This window comes from Gekko japonicus, unplaced genomic scaffold (genome assembly GCF_001447785.1).
Source record: "Gekko japonicus isolate JY-2015 unplaced genomic scaffold, Gekko_japonicus_V1.1 scaffold1219, whole genome shotgun sequence".
Lineage (NCBI taxonomy): Eukaryota > Metazoa > Chordata > Lepidosauria > Squamata > Gekkonidae > Gekko > Gekko japonicus.
In genome coordinates, this window is record NW_015177048.1 from 30282 (window position 1) to 52627 (window position 22346).

Consider the following 22346-nt stretch of genomic DNA (forward strand, 5'->3'; position numbering starts at 1 on the left):
GTGGAAGAAAGGATCTGGGGGAGATGAGATGTCCTTAACAAGTTCTTGCAGGCCCCCTACCTGTTAAATCATAAAACAATTTGCAAGAAGATAGAGAAAATGGTTCTAGCCCAGTTTCAGTCTTGGCTATGCTAACTTTCTCCTTGCAGGGATAAAAAAAGTAGGCACCATTCAAAAATAGTCTTTCACATCTGAAGTGGGGAAATATGTATACTTTAAATGTGGATGAAACACTTACTGTACAGAGTCTAGTAAGAATACGAATTATGCAAATAGCTAGTTACTGCACTTGGCCACTTGCCCCCTCAGTAAAAAACTGCCACATGCTAAAAGGAAATTCCTATTCTACTGTACCCTCAGATGTGACATTGTGGTTTGTTTCAATGCAATGCAAAAATCTAACATTGCACTTGCTTCATGTTCAGGACCGAAAACAGTGCAAAGTGAACAGCCCTGAACAAAGTTATCTATTTATTCATGATTGAAACTGAGCAGTGTTTGATACCCTGGGAGATGTCTGTTTGGAGGGTTTGGCTGCTCATCATCATTACCTACAGATCTAATAGGTCAAGGACCAAGTGGGTCTGGGGCTTTTCTCTTTTTGTCTGTTTCATCACCAGATGACTCAAGCCAAGTAAAGCTCACAGGAAAAGCAAAGGATCACACCACACAGATTTCCCCCTGGTTAGTGTAAGGCCATTCCACACACTACAATTTTAAGTGTATGCTTAATTTAAAATGTAATGCATGAATGTGACAAGTGTGTGAATCAAACAGCCACAATCCCTCTTGAGCATAAATTCAGTGACGAATACTAGGTTGTTTCTATATGGTGAGGGAAGCAGCCCATAAATGCATGTGAATTTAAACAACTGTACTGCACTTACTGTATCTGTACAAAGAGGACACACCAGATATTAACTGCTACAGATAATACACACACACACACACACCCAGGTGGCCCAGCAATCCCTCCTCCAACCTGAGCTGTGCAGTGCAGCTGCAAAACTAAACAAAGCTCTTTAAAAGTCCAAAATATGGGAGGGGAAGGAAATGCAGTGCTTAGCTTGGTGTTGCAAAGTCAGAGCTACAGCAAGAGTGCTGTGAATCAATGGGGGGAGTGCAATATCTGGGGGAAAGCCTGAAGCAGCACTCAACTGAAGGCTATGAGGCATGCAGGACATCATGTACTGGATTGCCACCTTCTTGAACCCCCCGCTTCTGAGACACTTTGTCAGGTATGTTCTCTTCTTAGTTCTATGTAGAATGACATACATCACAAAGACATTGTCTTGCTTATTAATTGTTCAGTTCTGAAGACCAATCATAGGCCTATTTTTGAAAGCCAGTTTGGGGTAGCGGTTAGGAGCATAGACTCTAATCTGGGAGAACCAGGTTTGATTCCCCACTCCTCCACATGTAGCTGCTGGTGTGACCTTGGGTCAGTCATAAATTCTTTCAGAGATGTTATCTCAAGGGCAGTTCTCAAAAGAGCTCTCTCAGCCCCACCTACCTCACAGGGTGTATGTTGTGGGGAGGGGAAGGGAAAGGAGTTTGTAAACTGCTCTAAGACTCCTACGAGTAGTGATGGATGGGGTATAAATCCAATTTCCTCCTCTTCTTTCCCCCTCACTGTATTGATTGCAGGCAGCATGTCCAAGTGAACTCTGTCCACAGCTAGCCTACAGTTTCTCCTTTTAGCCAGATCAAAGGACATTTTCCTTTGATCTGGATCAAAAGGGAAATCCCCAGGGGACTCACAAGTCCTGCTCATTGTGAGCACATCAGTCTTAATTTGAGACATGTCATGGCCCTCCCATATTTTTCTGAGAGGAAATCAAACAAACCATGTCTCCATATGTACAGGCTTCCATACCAAAGTCCTGTTCACACATTATATTAAAGCCATGCTCTTCTGTTTCACTGCACATATTCTACCACCATGCAAAGTGGCATGTCTGCCCTGTATGCAACAACCTCTGGAATACTATTTGATTTTGAGATATCTGACCACACACATTCATGAAGTTACAGGCCAGTCAGCCTAATGTCTTTCCCAGGAAATTAGTAGAAACTGTAATCAAAGATAGAATTGTTAGGCACATAGAGAGACAAAGCCTGCTGAGGGAAAATCTGTATGGCTTCTGCGAAGGGTAGTCCTGCCTCACCAACTTTCTGGAGTTCTTTGAGAAAGTGAACAACCGGGACTTCCGGTTTATGAAGCAGCGATGGCGGTCACTCTCCCCGAGCCACGGGAGGGCAAATAGCACAAATTGGGAAGGGGAACTACAACTAGGGATAAAGGAAAGATAACCACACTAAACTAAAAACCCAAGAGGAGGAGATCTTATTTCTGTTAGTGTAAATGTTAGTACCACAAGTGTTAGTATCACAATATACTTGTAGAGTTCCTGTTCATCTTCCATGTTTATATGTTATAATGTTAGTTGTTATGAGAGAACTTTCTGATCATCTTCATGTTCTTTGCTTCAAAAGGCCAGTTTCCAAGTCCTTCTGCCTTCGGCTTTCTGTCTCTAAAATTGTAGACAACTTTGGCAGGTCCAGCACCCATTTCTGTAGCAGAGTCTTCTTCCGTTCCAGAGGTAGCAGAGTCACTGGATTTCGTTTCTTCCTCCTTAGACTCTTCCTCTGTTCCAAACTGATGCCGCAAAAACTCTTTAGCCTTGAAAATGGAGTCTATCTTCTCTCTTTTATTGTTGATCTTAAAGATGACACCTTCCGGGATCGCCCACCTATACGTTATTCCATTAGTTTGAAGAAAAGCAATCAAATCTTTATAATTTTTCCTCTTTTGCCGAATTTCAAATGGAATTTCTTTTAGCGTCTTGATCGTTACATTTCCCATTTTCAGTGGAGTTGCTGATGTTGCTTTTAGAATAGCATCTCTGGTCTGTCTTCTTGAGAATCTGACCACAATTTCTCCAGGTAAGCTATTTTTTAATATAATTGGAGTATGCCCTATAGGCCACCTCCATATCTTTTACTAGTTCATCCGCTGTAGAGTCTATCACTGGAGCGATAATCTCGCTAAGCAAACTCCTCAGGTCCTCTTTCGCTGCTTCAGGAACTCCATGGAACCTGAGAATCATATTGGCTTTTTCCATCTGTAGTTGCAGTACACGGTTTTCTTGAAGATTTTGCTTTGTTTCCACCTCTCCCAGTCTTTTCTTCAACTTCTTACTTGTGGTGTCCATCTCTTGAATTTTCTCATTAGCCTGCTCCACTTTCTTTTCTGTTTCATTCAGCTGGAGCTGTTGAGATGCAAAGTTCATCACAGTCAGTTGCTGGTTAATACCATTGACTTGTTCCATCACCAGCTTGAGCATATCCGCTAGTAGTTTAAGACGTCTGCACCCTCTTCCGGTTTGGGACTCTGACTGCCTGGCGGTTTTGTTTTTAACTTTGCACCCTGGGCCGCCATTTTTCTGATTTGTTTACACTTCCCACTGCTTTTTCCCGACTCGAGAAACTCGCTCATGATGTAAAAAATCAAGTAAGTCTCTCACAACACATGCGCTACTTTCCTCCCCTCTTTTCCCCCTTTGTGTCGTTTATCGGTTATTTGCATAAGAGGCGTCCCTCTTTGCATCCACTTCTTCCCGCACGGGGGGGGGGAATCCTCTTTTTTTTTTAAGTCCATTTTATTCAGAACTCACGTTCTTTGTCGGTCAGATTCTCTTACCACGCTGTGTTTTAACGATTTTCCGCTCGATCTCCGGCGCTTGTCCCGGTCAAACCAGCTTGTGCTCGAAGACCACACAGTGACTGGACCATCAGGGCAGAGGAGAGCCTCGATTCTCCGGCATTACGCCATCAAAGAGGCTACCCCTCAAAAAGTTACTTTTTTCCCACCATAGAGAACAATGGAGGGGATGGGGCAACCTGTTTAGGGGCCCGTAGAATTGGACCCCCTGGTCCAATGTTCTTCAAACTTGGTTGATATCTTGGGGAGAGGCTCCAGCAGCTACCCTGTGAGTTTGGAGCCTCTCCCTCAAACCGCCTCCCCTGCAGCCCCAGAATATACCCTATGTTTTCACCATTGACTTCAATGGCCCATAGGATATAATGGGGCTGAATTGCCGCCGAAATTGGGCGGCAATTCGGCGGCAAGCCGATTCAGATCAGAGAATCTGAATCGGCCTGCAGTAGCCCGAAAGGGGTCTGAACGGGCCATTTTCAGGGGTGCATTTGGTTCAGACGAACCGAATGCACATCCCTAGTCTCATACCACAAGTACTCCTAACCCCGTACTCAGTTGCCTGACCAAAACTAATAAATGAATGAGCAGCAGCAGCTGCCCTGAGCAATAATGAGGCACATTTTGTGCTGCTCACCAAGCCTCAGGCATTTCAAAGGCCAGCACGCCTAGTTTCTTTCATGCTTGTTTTAATCAAACTTCATCATACGCAGTATCAATTATAATAGAAGATACTATGAAGTCTGGAACTACTGATCACCTACTAGTAAAATTTCATTTCTAAAACTGTGGCTAAATGCCAAGACTATGAACTTAATTACTAGAGTTGATGCATTGTTCAGATACGCAAGGTCACCATTGTACCCTTGAAGTAGCAAGGTATATGTTTCAAGCTAATCAGTTTTTGAGAAAGTGTTCTTTGATCTTCTGGAGGTCAATGGCACTTCTCCCATCTTGAACAACCATTTATTTTTATTTTTTATTTTATTATTTGCATTTATATCTCGCCCGTCCCACAGGCGGGCTCAGGGCAGGTAACATCAGTAGAATAAATACAATTTAAGTTTAAAACATTAAACATTAAAACACAATAAAACACAATAACAATTAAAACAATGGGCACAGCTTGAAACAGCATCAGTTGGCTATAAAGTTCTGGCCCAACGGTACCAAGAGTTAAAGGCCAGTTGTCGGTGGTCAGTAGACAGGTGACAGATGGGTGACAGCAAGCTCAGGAAGGCCATATATGGGTGTCCACTGCCTCAGCCAAAGGCCTGGTGGAACAGCTCCATCTTGCAGGCCCTGAGGAATTGAAGAAGATCCCACAGGGCCCTGGTCTCAATAGGGAGCATGTCCCACCAGGCTGGGGCCAGGACAGAGAAAGCCCTGGCCCTGGTTGAGGCAAGACGGGTGTCCTTCGGGCCAGGGACCACTAGGAGGTGTTGATCTTTTGAGTGTCACACTCTTCGAGGCGTATATGGGAAGAGGCAGTCCCTTACATATGTTGGTCCCAGGCCGCATAAGGCTTGGAAGGTCAAAACCAGCACCTTGAAGCAAATCTGGTACTCAACTGGTAACCAATGCAGTTGGCAGAGCTTATGCCTAACGTGAACCCGCACACATGCTGACGTCAGCAGGCATGCCGCTGCATTCTGCACCAGTTGTAAATTCCGGATCAGCTTCAAGGGTAAGCCTGCATAGAGCGAGTTGCAGTAATCAAGTCTGGAAGTGACCATTGCATGGGTCACTGCTGTTGCTAGGTCTTGGGGGGAAAGATAGGGCTTCAGTAGTCTGATCTGCCTAAGATGGAAAAACACAGATCTGGCAACTGCAGCAACCTGGGCCTCCATGGAGAGAGAGGCATCCAGTGTTACTCCCAGGCTCCTCACTGTCTGGGCTGGCACCAAAGGCACCCCTTCCAGTGTGGGAAGTCTGGTGCCCACATCCAACCCCCCTTGACCCAGGTACAGGACCTCCGTTTTCAATGGATTTAACTTCAACCAATTCTGCCGCAACCATCCAGGCACAGCATCCAAAGCCTCAGCCAAGTTCGTAGGAACAGAAGACGGATGGCCGTCCATTAACAGATAGAGCTGGGTGTCATCAGCATACTGATGACAACCCAGCCCATACCTCTGGACTAACTGGGCGAGGGGGCACATATAGATGTTAAATAACCATTGTGATGCATTAGATCCCTGCCTGTGTGAAGTATGGAGAATGAAATATTGGACCTGAAGGCAAAGTCATCCAGAACTGGTCAGGTCATGCCTCTGCTTGCTCTGATAGGGCTATGCAAATTCTTTTGTGTTTGAGACTCATATCGGAGATACCCTAGGCTGACCCCTTCAGTTGTACCTAAGCCCTGATGTACCTAGATCCTTTTCCTTCTTCTTTTTTTTTTGTCTTCCACTTTTCCTATTTTTTTGGTGGCATTATTATTATCATCATCATCATCATCATCATCATTATTATTATTGTTATTATTATTATCTTTAATTTTTATTCTTTTTTTGTGGGTGGGAAGTGGATGACTTCACCCCCACTGAAGAGAAAGAACCTTCAGGTAGGTCCAGTATTTCATTCTCCAGTGGGCGGAAGTAATCCAGAACTGATTAGCTATACCCAAGCTCCCTTATCGGGTAGTTTTTCCTGGCTCCTGTCATGCCTCCACTACTTGTTGTAGCACCCTCTGACCAAATGCTGCCTCGGCTGACTTGAGCTGATCTATTCTATAATGCCTTACAAACGTGGAGAATGACATCCATGTCGCTGCTCTACATATTTCCTCCACTGATGCCCTGGTAGAAAAGGCTGCTGTGGCTGCCGCTGCTCTGGTGGAATGTGCAGTTATCCCTTTTGGTCTTTCCAGGCCCTGAGTCTCATAAGGTTTAATGATGCATTGCCTGACCCAGAAAGCAAAGGTGGACTTAGACACTATTCGTCCTTGGTTCTGCAGCCTATATGAAACAAAAAGTGCATCTGACTACCTGAGTGCTGATGTACTGTCCAGGTAAATGCGCAATGCCCTGCACACATCCAGCTTATGCCATGCCTTCTCCTTCAGGTGTTGAGGGTTCGGGCAGAATAAAGGTAGTATGAATGATTGGTTCTGATGGAAGGCCGAGTTAACTTTGGGAACAAATGAGGGATCCGTCCGTAGGGAAACCAAATTTGTTGAAATATGCAAAGTTCCTTTCTCTATGAGAGCACAGCTAATTCCAACACTCTCCTTGCTGATGTCACCACAATTAAGAAGGAGACCTTCCAGGATAAGAATTTAATGTTCGTGGTCCGTAAGGGTTCAAAGGGTAGCTTACTCAGAGCTCTTAGAACCTTTGGTAGACTCCACACAGGGAACCTATGACTGACCGGTGGTACCAGCTAACTGGCCCCCATAATGAATCTCTTGATGTGCTTATTCATTGATATCCCCCTGGCACTCCTCGCCCCAAGGCAAGAGTTCAGAGCTGCCACCTGTTGCTTTAGTGCGTTTGGTTTTAACCCTTTTTTCCAACCATTGAACAGAAAGGTTAAAACGTCCTTGTACGTTGCATGAAGTGGGTTCAGTCTCCTGTCAATGGCCCACTTTTGGAATGTCTGCCAGGTATGGTTCTATATCTGCAGTGTTGCTGGTCTTCTAGACTGGAGCATGACCTCAACTATTTCTCTGGGCAGTCCCTGTACCTCTAATTCCTTCTGTTCAATTTCCAGGCAGTCAATCGCAGCTACGCTGCATCTGGGTGATATATCAGTCCTTGATGTTGTAGGTCTGCCCTGTCTGGAAGGGTCCAGGGTTTTTCTATTGCCATCTGTACTAGTTCTCAGAACCAGGGCCTCCTTGGCCAATGGGGGGGCCACAATTATGACCTCCGCCCCTTCTCTCCTGATCAGTTGTTGAGCACCTTGCCGATCAGTGGAGTTGGTGAGAACACATACAGGAGACCTGTTGACGATGGGTGGGATAAGGCATCCACCCCCTCTGCCCTCAGTTCCTGGTATTGGGCTAGGAACCTGTCCAGCTGCTGACTGTTTGAATTTGCCATTAGGTCCTTTAATGGCCTTCTGAACTGGTTGGATATCTGAGTGAACACCTCCCTGTTCAGACTCCATTCTCCTGGGTCTAGATCCTCCCTGCTTACCCAGTCCACCTGCTGGTTGGCCTGGCCCCTGAGGTGTTCTGCGCACAGACTGGCTACATGTCTTTCTGCCCACCTTAGTAGAAGGCTTGCTTCCAGATACAGGGCTTTTGACCTGGTGCCTCCTTGACAGTTTACGTGAGTCTTGGTCATGTTGTCCATGTGGATGAGGACACGTTGGTTCTGCAGATTCTGCTGAAAGTCCTTTGGGGCCAGCCTTGCAGCCCGATGTTCCAGGCAGTTGATATTGTGCTGCACCTCCGCTGGGGACCACCGACCCTGTGCCACCAGCTGCCTGCAGTGTGCTCCCCAACCCCTCTTGCTTGTGTCCATCGTGACAATGATTTGAAAGGGATGTAAGAATGAGGTTCCTTTGTCTAGATTCTTATCGTCCACCATTCCAGCTCCTTCTTCAGGCTGCCTGGTATCACTATCTGCTTGTGTTTGATTCTGGAAATGTCCTTCTGAAACGGAAGGAGAAACCACTGCAGGGGTCTGGAGTGGAACCGTGCCCAGGGACCCAAATTTATGGTTAATCTCATAAGTCCCTGCACTACCGCTAGGTCCATAAGATCCATTGTATTTCAGTTCCTGATCACTGTCACAAGTTCTTGGACCTTTAGTTGCTTCTCCGCTGGAAGAAATACTTTGGCTAGGATTGTGCTGATTCTGGCTCCCAGATGCACGATGTTCCTCAACGGTTCCAGTTGACTTTTTCTGGGTTTATGAGGAACCCATGTGCCTGAAAATGGCGTATTGTTTTCTCTGTGGCATGTCTCGCTGAAGCTTGGTCCACTGCTCTTATAAGATTATCGTCCAAATAAGGTAAATGTGGATCCCCTCCTATCACAGGGAAGCCACCAGCAATACCATAACTTTGGTAAATACACAGGGAGGGATGAAGATAGGCCAAAGGGCAAGGCCTTGTATTGGTGGTGTCTTCCTTGATGGCAAAATTGAAGGTATCACCTGGAATCTGGGTGTATTGGGATGTGCAGGTATGCTTCCCTGAGGTCCATGGACGTGAGGAAATCTCCTTTCTGAAGCAGCTATAGTATATGGCACAGGGACTCCATTCTGAATCTCCTTACTGATATGTTGAGTCCCTTGAGGTTTAGCACTGCTTTCCAGTCCCTGGACTTCTTTGGGACTATGAAAAGTATGACCCCCTTGAATCGCTGGCTTGCTGGCATATCTTCCACTGCGCTGATATCCTGAAGGTGCTGGATCGCTTGTAGTAGTTGATGCTGTCTGTCTCGCTTTCTTGGTGCTGGCAATGATGTGATGCTCTGAGGGGGAAGGGTGTCAAATTCTATCTTGTATCCTTGTGATATGATAGCACCCATTTGTCCGTGGTTGATATCCACCACTATTCTGCAAAGCACTGGAGCCTTCCCCCTATCAGACAGTCATGCTGACTGCTTCCTGGGCTGGGCATGCTTGTCCTGTCTAAAGGCGGTTTGGCGTCTGGTGGTAGCTCTGTTTCTATATGGATAGGATCTGTAACCCTTGAAATCCTCGGTGTCCCTTCTTCTGCAGGAAGATCTGAATCCACGAAAGTACTGGTGATGCCTGCCTTTTGGGCCCCTGTCCCTGCTATAGGAGGAGGATGACGTGGCTTTCTTCTTCTCCTTCATTTCCACTAGGACCTTACTGAGATTCGACTCTCCAAACAGGAGCCTCCCTGAGAATTTCTCTGTGGATAAGTTGCTTTTGGACAGGGTGTCCACTCTCCAATGTTTGAGCCAAATATGCCATCTTATGATAATGTTGGCTGCCTGTGCTCTGGCCCAAAATTGTATGTTATCCTAAGAAGCGTCTGAGGCAAACTCAGCTGCCCGCTTTATCTTCAGCAGTGACCTTCTCAGATCAAGTCGGCTGGTCTTCTGATTTTGAAGGAGGTTATCTGCCCAGATAACTATAGCTCTTGTAAAATTTGACAAAATTGCTGAAGACCTAATGGCCAACGACATGGCCTTGTGAGACTTCTTTAATGCCTTCTCATTATTTCTGTCCACTGCATCTTTTAGGGCATTTTCCCCAACCTTGGGGAGAACTGCACTGGAATGTAGTACCACAACTGGGGCATCCACTAGGGGCACCTTTAAATCCTCCATGGTCTCTCTAGGTAGCATGTAAAACTTCTTGGCCAGGGATAGTAAGGAGATCCCCATGCCTGGGGAAGCCCATTCCACCCTCATGACATCATCGAATGAGTTTGGAAAGGGTGACACTGCTTGCACCCTGGGGAGATCCTGTCTAGATTAGCAGATACAGCTGATTTGGTATTTTCTGTGACTTCCACCTGGTAGTTTAAGGTGGTTATCACCTTGTTCGGTAATCTTTGAAAGTGTTCTGCCTGGAATACTCTGGAGGAAGTCTGGGCTTCTGCCTCCTCCCCTGACCATTCACCATCCTCCTTGTCTGAGCTGCCTTCCATAGATGCAATCAGGGATATGGCCTCCCCCAATTCAGATACAGGTGATGCTGGGTGCCTGGTCAGTTCCCTGGGGCTAATGGTGACCTCTGCTCTGGGTCCCTCTTCCCCTGTAGCTTCCTGATTCTCTGGCTGGCACTGCACCTCCCTGTGCCTGGGAAGCTTGTGGAGGGGATGAAACCCTCTTGGATGGTGACGCAGATCCTGAAAAGGCATGAGAGTGATGATTCACTCCCCCCCCCGTTCCTTCTGTCTGGGGATCGGCCTCGCCTGTGCCTCTTTCACCACTCAGTCTTGCCCTGGCTATTTTGCCCTTGTATCATGAGGGACATTCCCCATGTTGGGAATGCCCATGGTCCCCCCATCATTGGCCACATCCAGCTTGGACCAGGCAAAAATGGGCTAGCATGCAGACCCAGGCTTGCATGAAGGCCTGGATCTACTTGGGGGTAACTTGTGGCTGGGTTGGAGCTAATGGCGCTGCAGGTTGCATAAATGCCATTGGGTGGACTGGGAACCCTTGCGGGGGATGGACCGCCTGCCCCATGATTCCCTCCCCCGTTACAGGCTCTTGGCCCCCGGTTGGCTTAGGCATCAGGCCTGGGGTTGCCTCCCCTCCCAGGCCCTTCTCCAGTGTCAGGTGTCTCTCACCAGGCGGGCATGCTGGCCCATCAGTCTTCCTGTGGCACTTCAGCGGTGTTCTGGTGGTTAGTGGCCCTTTCCTTTTCTTCAGCGCCTTCTTCAGTGCTGGAGGTGGTAGGGAGCGGGAGCCCGAAGGCTCAAACCACTCGACCTGCATTTCCACTCTGACCTTATCTTCTCTGCCTGGCTCCATTGCTGCCTGCATCGCTTCCCCGCCCCCCGGTGCCGGGTCTTCCGCTGCTGCCGGCCCACTTCCCGATGCCTCGGGTGGGGGGCTGGTCCTCTCGGCCATGCTGCCTCTCTTCCTCATGGCATCCTTCTTTGTCTGCATCACAGCAGTTACTTCCTCCTTGGAAGCTATGCGGTCTAAGGATCTTTCCCTGACCCTACACTGGTGCCTACGGATTTTTCACTGTATTTCTCTCTCTCCCTTTCTCTCTCTATCCTTCTCACTCCGTTTTCTCTCTCTTTGTCCCTTTTTTTGGGCTATCTGAAGTGTAAAGCTCAAGTCTCCTATTGAGCAGCGGGGTTATCCAAAACTGGAGGGATCAGCTTAGGATCTCTCCGATAGGAGTCTCAAACACAAAAGAATTTGCATAGCCCTATCAGAGCAAGCAGAGGCGTGACCTGACCAGTTCTGGATGCCTTCCCCCCCCCCACTGAAGGAGAAGAGCACGCAAAGTATCCTGTCAAGAAGCACTGGGTTGGATCCAATGATTCCCTTCTGCTGAAAGAGTAGTCTTGGTCCATCAGAAGAAAATTCTTCACTTACAGAAAGGAAGTTGGAAATGGACCCAATGGACTATCTAGTCTCCTGTTTGGTACTCTACATTTCCTATCAAAGATAAACTGGGTCCTATCTTTCTGTGAAAGAGGCACCCAATCTTTCATACTTTCCCATATTAAGATTTCTGGTTTATAAAAATCTATTTGCTTGTTTGAAAATAACTGTGCACTGGCCTTGTCAAGTGAACCAATATTATTCAGTTGACTACTCCAGGCATGTCAGCAACCTTTAATTCTTTCACAAAGGGACCTTTGAGGGAAAATGAAACCAGATGTATTTGCAGGTTAGGAGTACTCCATGGTAACTCAAGCAAGTCACAGCATAGAGCTGAGCCAAGAGAAATCTCAGAGAACTTATACTGTTGTTACTTTTCTTCAACCCCTAAATAAATGCCTCTTAAGGACAGGAACACACACAGGTTTTTCCATCTATATTTAACACTTAAGAGTAGCCAAAAAAGTTTTAACTATGAACAGCTCTGTCCTTAACAACTCTCAAGATGGTTTCACATGTCTCCCAGCTCTACCACCAGTTGCTAAAAATATTGGAAAGACTCAGCATAATCTTCATAGTTTTAGATTAAACAAACAAGCTATTTGTCGGAAAGTAATACTAAGCACATTTATTGAAGTTACAGGAGACTAATTCATTCCTCCTACCATTTAACTGTAATTTACATAACTATTAAATAATAAACAATAATAGACTTACCATCCAGTAACCAAGGCTGGGTCTGCATTTTTTCCAGTTCTGTCATCATGACACGTGTGAATACATGATCTGGCACCAAAAGGCCGCTTTCTAGATATTGCTTTGCCAATATACCAACATCTGTTAGGGAAAACAAAACCTTTTAGTTAAAAGCTTTTCAGGTTTCAGGACTAACAAGTGGGTCCATCTGCCCAGATTCTTCTCCAGAATCGCTTCACCAGCTCAGAAATGACAGATCTCAACAGAATGCCTGGGAGAAAAGGGGAGTAAAAGGCTGTGTTTACAACATTTTACCAACTCTAAGAAGTCTTCCAAAATGCCTACTGCTTGCAGGGTACAGAAAAAGGAGAAAATCACAGGAAGACTGGCTGAATAGTTAGTCTTCAGTGCTTTTTGACATCACCAGCAAATACAACATTCACAACCATCATCACACCATAATTCCTGCTTTCAACACTACAGCCAAAGATCAATGTTGCTAAGCAACCAAATGGCATGAACCTCAGATTAACCATTTCACATCTGCAAAGCACAAGGCCAGTTCTACAACCATATCATGCTGAGAAAGAAAAGCAGGAAAACAGACACACACATAAGTAGCCAAGATATGGACAAAACACATCAAGCTCAAGAAGAAAGCACCTAGGAAAAGAGAATACAGCACGGAAGGGGACCATGCAGGTGGCACAGCTTGGAGAAGAACAGATGAGGAAGCAGTCTGAGAAACTGTGGTCAAGGTAATTAGAGATAGATGAAGCAATAGATTGAGAGAAGATGGCTGGAAAAAATAAGATACTAACAATAAATAAGGTGGACCACAGACAACTAGGAACAAGGAAGGGAAGTCTGAACAGATATTCAACTACATGTTCTTACACATCTTGTTAAGTGTCCCATTTCTTCGGTGACCTCTTCCACTGCAAGGTATACAATCTCAGATATACCTCCTGTGTAATTTTTTTCTTATTAGCATAGCTTAGTTTATTTCACGATCAAGAGGCCAACTGCTAGTTTGTTCAGTCCCCACCCCCCCACCCCCGTTCTGGCAAAGGAAGATCCAAATTAGACGTTTCTGGGCAAGATAACAATAACAGGAGGAAAATAGGTCAAAGGAAACAATGAGTGGCAGTAAGCTGCCTCACTAGATAAGCTAAAAGAGTAGTAGTAACAAAGAATTTTTTTCCAGGCATTCAACAGCTTGGGCCTGTAACAACATGTATTTTCATTATATTTTTGTTCTTAACAAAAACAAGTGTTATACTTGAAAAGGGTAGAAATAGCCCATTAAAAGCAGGCCTTTTTATGACAGTACTGATACTAAGTGCTGGCACTTTTGGGGGGTTCTACCAAGTCGGGGGGGGGATTGGTGAAAATCAGTGCAACCATATATAAGAGGATTGTCACCATCTTTTTTTCTTTTTACAAAAATACCGATTAAAATAAGCTTTAAAATATCAGAACAGCAATACTCTTCATTAGGGCAAACCCAGGTGTCACACCTTTAAGACCTTCTGGAGAACGTTTTTGGAAGCAAGCAAGGAAATGTGTGTTGTGGGGCAGGGAGATAATGCCTACATGATAGAAAAGTTCCTATCATTAGTTTCCAGGGAGAACACGGGCAGACTTCATTAAATTAAATAAAACAGAAGTCCAGTGGCACTTGAAGACTAGTTAAGTACAAGCATGGACGGCTTCAAAAGGGAATTAGATAAGCATATGGAGCAGAGGTCCATCAGTGGCTATTAGCCACAAGGTATAGCTAGGGGCTCTGGGGCAAGTGATGCTCTGTCTTCTTGGTGCTTGGGGGGGGGGGTCAACAGTGGGAGGGCTTCTAATGTCCTGGCCCCACTGCTGGACCTCCTGATGGCACTGGTATTTCTGGCCACTGTGTGACACAGAGTGTTGGACTGGATGGGCCTTTGGCCTGATCCAACATTGGCGTCTCTTATGTTCTTATGTTCTTAAGTAGCCTTTATTGGCATGGGAAAAAATGATACAAGTTAATACAGTTTAAAAGGTCAGTTAAAACCGCAACATAATATACATCAGTGTAAATATAGGATTATTTCTGTGAGATCTCTTGGCATACCTTTATAGCAGAGTAAAGAAACTTAGCCACCTTCTTGGTGACATTAGAGGAGAAATAATTCAAAAGTCTATAAACCTTAAATGCATCAGAACAGTCCCTCATCCTAACTAGAACATAATGTAAATGCATATAATGTAAATCTGTATACAGGTGACAATAGAGAAGAACATGAGTGATTGACTCAACAAATTTTTTATTACAAGGGCAGTATCTGGCTGAGTAGGCTATCTTATTGAGTCTACCATAAAAAATAGCAGAAGGCATGACATTACATCTGGCAAGGGAAAATGCTCTGCGAAGGGAAAATGCTCTGCGTTGCTGTGGCACCTGCAAAAAAGAGAGATATGGGGCCAGTTTCCCAGTAATAAGGGGAATCTCAAAACTCAGCAGGGAGCAGGCTTTGTTGGCCTGACTGAATAACTTCTGGCATTCAATGTCTAGCATTCTGTTTTTAATTTGATGAAATGCAGCAGTGAAAGTCAGCATAGACAATGATTCTATATATAAGCCCGTTGCTTTAATTTTCCCCTCAATATATGATGACCAGGTTGACATATTGGATTCGGAGAGTATTTGAGAGATAAAGCTCCCAGGTTCCAGGTTGTAATGCAAGCGTAGGCAGAATTTGACAGTCATAAGCCGTGCACTAGTTTCAATTAGAGACATGCCAGTTTCCAAGCAGATAACTGCATATGAAACACATTTTGGCATACCAAAAATTTTTTGCAGGAATTTGGATTGGGTCCATTCAGTAGCACATTCAGAGGCTCCAAATTGGGATGCCGTATAATAATTGTGAGGTCACTTTGGCCTTGAAAATGTTTATGGCAGCTGGCACAAATTGGTTACCTCTGCCATAAAAAAAGTGTTATAGCTGATTCACTAATGTTAGCTGATTTCACTGCATACTTACAGTAGGTAGACCAAGTCGCATTATATTGAAAATAAATACTTACATATTTAAAATGTTTGACTTGCTCTATATCTTTTCCAGCAATAACCCAATTGTAAGATCTCCGCTTTTTTGAAAAGACTAAGATTTTTGACTTCTCGTGGTTTAACTGAAGCTTATTAGTAGTAAAAAATGCTATACAACGGGTCAACAGATGTCTTAGTCCCACTAAGCGGGACAACAACACTGTGTCATCAGCATAAAGTAGCAGCACTTGAAGACTAACAAAAGGTACTCCAGCATGAGCTTTTGATTATCAGAGCTCACTTCTTCAGATGCTTATGGAAAAGAAATCATTTTGGATATTTTTTAAAAAAAACCAAAGAGGAGCTGAAGCAGAGATGGGCCTGAAGTGAATCCTGTTATAAATCTTTCAGGTGTATAAGCAACTGGAACAAATTTGGTTGTTACATATAATGGATAAGAAGAAAATCCAGATTCCAGCTTAATTAATCAAGGAAGAAGCAGTCTGGAACATAAGAAAAATTAACTATTAGTAAAAGGTTACAACATGTTTAGAAGAGTCAATTAAAAGCTCTAAGAAGTCATTCCTATTGAGCTACTTGCAATTATAGTAAGTAATCACAAACCTATGTTTAGGCCAGGATGAGAGTGTTCAATTTCTCAGTTTAAATCAGCACTTAAACACTATATATCCTGTAACGATTTCTTGTTTTTGTGTGTGTGTGTCTCTCTAAAAGTTTGGTTGCATGGCTGTAGTAGATAGACTACAGTGGTTGAGAGAGGCAAGTGTGGTATGATTGGTGGTTGACAGAGAGGTGGAGGGGTTTTGGAAGTGAATCTGGTTGGATGAGTATGTGAGTCAGTCAGTAGTTTCAGTTACAAGTTGACAGTTGAGTTAGACAAGCAGTTTTTGTAGAAGCAGTTATAAGCGGACAGCTGAGGTAGTTCAGTGAGAAACAGAAGGAAAGCTGAGTGTATAGGAAAAAGTTAATGAAAGTTTAATTGAAGACAAGTTATAGGAAAGGCTATATGTCCTGATAAACTGGAGAGAAACAGTGAACATATATGACCTTGAATTAAACAAGTGTTACAAAGTTACCTGAAAGATCCCTGTCAGTGCGGGATAAGATTGTGTGATACCAAAGCAATTGTTCATCATTTATACATTACTAGTTACATTGTACAACCCTCTTATTTAGTAGTTATTTCAATAAATCCTCTTTCATCCACGTTTATACCAGCTCTGAATGAAATACTTCCCAGGACCACATAGATCCCTGTAAGCCTTGAACTCAGTCTACCAAATTAAAAAGAGCAACAGTAAAAGCATAAAGGTTTGGAAATCCTTAAAATTTCCTGGTGGCAGCCGTATATACCCAGTAAAAGAAAATAAAGAACACTTTTAAAGTGAAAGTAGTCTTCCCCAATAAGGAGGACGTCACATATCCCCTTTGAGGTTTTTCGCAGAACAGTGGGTGTTTCTGCACTGAGTTTTACACCCATCACGACATTTTTTAAAATTCTGCATTGCCTTTCAAGTCGCTGTATATTTTTATTTCTACATTGCCTCCAGTTTTCACTCTTCATTCCCCCCAGGTTATTTTTAAATTCTGTGTTGTTCAGCTATCAGTTCGGCTTCCCCCCATTGTTTCCGCAGGGTATCTGAATGCTGTTTTATAACCTCCCACCTGGCTCCACACTGGAGAAATGCAATGTAAAATCAATCCTTTGGAATATTCATCTCCGCTCCTTTTCCAACCCCCTTGGAGACCACTTCTCCCCCTCCCCTTTTCCAGCCTCCACGGAGGCCACTCCTCCGTTTACCCCTTTCTGTGTCCTCCGGGGGGGGGGGGGGAGGTGACAGGAGTCCTTGGTTGCACTTGCAACTGAAGGGAAAGTATTGTGTGGGCATGGCATCTGCTTTGGGCTGGGCTTTTTCTTTAGCAATTCCCCAAAGACTTCCATGTTTGCAAGTACTGAGACAAAAGTTCTCTGCATTCTGTAAAGTGGCCAAGGCTCTGAGCTTGCCTCTGCCCTTGGAACCAGTGCAGGGCAATCAGCAGCATGGTTGGGCTTAAATCTTTATTTTTTTCTTTATTTGATTCACTTTTTTGGGGAAAGCACTTTCATTCATGGAACTGAATAAGGAGAATTTAAATGGAAGGTGTGAGGAGTGAGGGGTGGAACTGGGATGGACAAACAAAATAAAGGGGGGTGATCATCAGCACTGAACGAAACTGACACCAGGATGGGAAAGGTTTCTCCATGTAATGCTTCAGTGGACAAAGATAGTTCATGAGATTGCTTCTCCTAAAATAACAAATTTAAAACAAAAAAACAAGGGACTTGCCATGCTCTGTACAAAGCACTGGAACTCCACACATGGGTGGGGGAGAACGGGGGGAGGGCATCAAACCCTTCCTGCTTCCCAAGGCTCCCAGCCACTATAAACAGCTCCCCGTGGCTTTTTGCTGGTGCCCCAAATGAGGTGTGGGGGAATGGGACCAAAAGAGTAGCCCAGTGGTGTGCCTCATCCCCTGCAAGCACACTAGGCCAAGTCATTGGCAATTGGATGCAACCCCCCATAGATCACAAGTGATGTTAACAACAATTAAGCAAAAACTGTGGGTTTTGGTTGTAGATATAGAATTAAGAAGCACTTAATCCAGAGTAAAGGCAAACAGAATTGGATATGGAGAAATGGTGGGATAAATATGCATGTAGAAAGGACCAGTGACTATCAGATCTGACACAGTATGTGTTCCCCCTCTGTTTTCTGAATGTTGTAGGGGATTTTAATGTCAGATTTGTGTCCAGTGATTCTCTCATGTAGGGACTGACCGATTTGTATAACACAGATAGTAGAAGAGCTGACATAAATTAAAATAGAGGACCAGCAAGGAGATGAGCCCAAGATGGCATAGCTGATTTACTATAACCCATAAGAGTATTGCCTTAATGTTGGCATCTAGGTCTGTTGCACAGTTTGATTCCCATGTTCATTATCAGGTGGCCCATTGTTGTTGGTGAGGAGCTGTCTTAAGTTGGGGGGCTGTTTGTAAACAAGGAAAGGCCTGCCACCCAAGGTCCATGAAAGAGAAATATCCACATCCAAGAGAGGCTATAAGTCATTGGTGATGCACTGAACTGATTTAAGGCATTCTGGGTTTCACCAAAGACTCCAGAGCAAAGTAGGAATGGCATCTCCACCTCTGAAAATATAAACGCTCAACCTGTTATTGGAATACATGGGTTCCTTGTAAGGCAAAAACCAAAAGTTAAGAAGAAAAAACTGTTGGATAACTGTAACTCTGCATGCAAGAGGATCTGGGAGGGAAAGGGTTAAGAGAGTTCTCTCACTCGGGTACACTTGTCAGTTGGCCCCACCCTCTCCTCGGTTAGATGCTGAGCCTCTTTGGCCTTTGGCTTGCCTTCTGTTTCATCTTATATAGGACCTCTCTTCTTCTTCTCTCTCCGTCTTACCTGGGCTTGGAGCTGTAGCAAGTTAACCTTTTTGAAGTTGATCTGTTCACAGTAAGTTAAATGTACCTACCTGAATATGTCATGTAAGATGTGCTTCTATTTTTGTAAGTAAAATTTCTTTGTCTTATTACTATTAGAGTCAGGTCACCTTTGTAATTTGTTTGAACAGCATTCCCCCCTTAACCAGGAAATGCAGAGAACCAGGGATATTGTGAAAAAGCTTCTGTGCTTCTAAGGCAAATAATATATATTTTAATATTTAACAGAATAAACATGCACTAGTCAGGATCTTAATGCAATGTACTAGGCACTGTATAAATAAAGGCTAAATTGAGTAGCATTTCCTGGTAGTTTGAGGGCATGCAGTCTCTTTGTTAGATAATTCACAGTCATAATCTTCTCTTAAATGACTAAATTTGTTATTTCCCATCCCAATACAGGCAAGATCGTAGAAAGCCACATTGGTTCATTAGAATCAATCTAGAAAATGCTAGTAGTGCAATGTCTTTTATTAGGTCTGACCCACAATGTCAAATTACTGAGCAAACTTTTGAGTTCCCTAGACTCTTGATCAGGTTGCATGTTGAGCAAAACAAAAATGTAAGGTATAGAGATCTGACCAAGCTTTATATTTTCAAGAGGTAGAGCTGTTGTTTCTTCTTTTTCCCAGAAGGCTTTGGTGCAACTAGTAATCTGTTTTTGCATCTGTAACAGCTTGACATTAGATCTCCATAACACTTCTCCATCTGTTGAAACAAGAACTTTCCATCCTGTCTGATAACTTCTCCCTTCCCATCTCCCTTCCCTCCCTTTTTTCCTGTCTCACTTTACATCCAACCTAGGAAGCATTACACTACTGATGTTTTTGAATCTGAGTCACTTTACTACCTTCATTTAAAAAACAACAACTTTTTTTTAATTTAAAAGTTAAGGTTGTAGGGTATGGGAAAATCCTCTCCCTGAGACACTGGACAGCTACTACCAGTCTGAATAACAATACTGAACTAAGGCCCATGGTCTGATATACTGAATCAGCTTCATGTGGGCAGCGTATGAAGTAACAGAACAAGCTTTATTAGAATACTTTAATAACATAAAGAATAGTTGCAAATTCTCACCCTGAAAGTAAGACCTTAAGTAAATGGAACTGCACCTATGGGGGGGGGAAGCAAAATCAGCATATTTTCAACCACAATCCCTGCTGTCTCAGTCTTTCAAGTTGGGATTTTTTTAAAAACCAACACTCAAGGTTTTCATAAAAGATGAAAATATTCCCTTTTTCTCTCTGCCCTATCTGTGCATGAAATAGTTATTTCTCGTTTCCTTCTTCTACCTAATGACTTCTTACTCCTGTATGGAGCTGTTAAAGATGGAGATGCCCTGACAGGTGAAGGAGAGTTTCTTTTTGGTTAAAGGTTTCTCTGCGACACACCCTGCGATTTTGCTCATCATACAGCCTCCAGAAAAAAGCAATGAACCTCCATTCCTTAGCCAACAATCTTAACTCCAACACTGATCTTTTCAATTGAGCTTTTCCTTATTACTTGCTTGCTCCTTGCTCATCATAGCAGTACCAGTAGATGCTAGTAAAATGTGGCTAGAGCCCCGAATGAGAAAAAAATGTTAAATAAGGACACTAAGATGGAGTGCTATCCCCCAAACCCTCATGCTCCATTACATTAGACTTTACTGGGTCTAGAACCAGGCAGGTCCAGCCTATCGGCCACCAGGGGTAATTGTATTATGATCAAGTGGTCTAGCGCTGTCAGCTAGCTGCCAAAGAGTTCTGTGTAACATTTGTGTGTTCTCTCCAGTGCCAGCCTGTCTCTCCCCTGCTCCCGCCTGCTGCTGACATTCCTTTCTGTGAACGCTAGTAGTATGCTTGGTAACATGTTATCTTCCAAGGTTAACAGATGCGGAGTGGTGTCTTCTACTTTTATCTATAATGAGCTAGCGCATGGGAATGAAATAATTGTTTATCTGTTTTAGGCCGTTGGGCTCCCAGGCTTTTCGGCGCGAGGTTTAACAGACCCGTGAAAGTGGGAACCATAATGATTGGTTATGTCTTTGTATGAATCTGTTTAATATCTTGTGCCCTGCATTATTGGGTCATTCTAAACACTCCTGCTGTTCCAGCTTCTTCATTGCTTTAATAAACACTACTGTTTCATACACGTGTGTTCATCTGAATGCGTGGAGGATCGGACAAGCGCACACAAACAGTATTCCCTCCTTATGGATGACAAACATGCAGGAATAAAAGAGTCTTTAGATAGCATAGAAACTTTTTCAGTTTATTCAGAGGACTATGCTGGAGAGAAAGATGAAGTAAAAGATTAGCCTTTTCTTATGGATAGATCCATTTCCCAACATCATAGTTCACATATTAAAAATACACACATGACAAGACAGTATTACTAGCTAATGTACATAGCATACTCCACTAGTGCCCAGCTGTCTAAAGGTGAACTACCTTTTAACCCAATTTAAAATATCACCCAGCAGACTTTTCCTTGGAATGTCTTCATGTCCTTCAGCAAGAAGGCTAAATAGTGCTTTCAGCTCGCCAGATTTCTTACATATTAACTCAAAGACACAGTAAAAAAGTAAACCCTTTAGCTTGTTCAACAACTTGTTTTAAGGGAATGGTCCTGTTTCATGCTCTGTATCCCCAAACAGAACTTTGACCAGCCTACGATCTAAGAAAAGCTTTTAGATTCTTCACAATAGCTTCAGCAAGAGTAATCTTCCTTCCAGCAAAAAAGAACCCCAGCTAAAGGCAAGCAGAAACCTAAATTCAATATTCCAGAAAGCAAACTACAGATTTCTGGTGTTAGGTCACACTGATGTCAGCCAAACAAAAGAACAGACTTCTTTTGACAGCAAATATAAAATGAATATAAGGCTAATAATCCCACAGAGTCAATGATAGATCCCGGTGGGCAGCTATGTTGGTCTGAAGAAGTAGAACAAAGCTTGAGTCCAGTGGCACCTTTAAGAACAATAACGTTTGATTCAAGGTATGAGCTTTCATGTGGAAGCACACTTCCTCAGATACAGTGAAATGGCGCTCACCAGTCCATACATACAGGCAGAGGTTGAAGAATAAATTAGCATGCTGTTCCAGTATTCAATAAGCTCTTGCAACCTCCCAAATGAGAGCCTGCAATTTCATCTATGCCTTTTATGACTAGGTCTGGAAAGCATTTTGCATAGACAGTTATCACACAGAAGCCATGCTAACGGGAAAAAAATCTGCATCTGAAGCCTCCTTAGCCTGTGCTACTCAGTTCCTTGGATTATTTTCAACTGAGGTCGCAGACAAGCCACATCCATGCTACAACATGCTCACTTGACCCTTCCCTATATTGCTTGGTAACAGGTTCCTATTTGGGACTGGCTAGTGCAGTAATCAGAGCAGCGA

At 43.9% G+C, this 22346-nt stretch overlaps 1 protein-coding gene across 1 annotated transcript in view; it reads right to left on the reverse strand.

Moving 5' to 3' along the window:
* AK4 (adenylate kinase 4) overlaps positions 1-22346 on the reverse strand; it is a 50852-nt gene that overhangs the window by 8900 nt on the left and 19606 nt on the right. The window contains exon 3 of the mRNA XM_015428093.1: positions 12435-12554. Within this exon, the coding sequence (XP_015283579.1) occupies positions 12435-12554 (120 nt within the window). The remainder of the gene's footprint in view (positions 1-12434; positions 12555-22346) is intronic.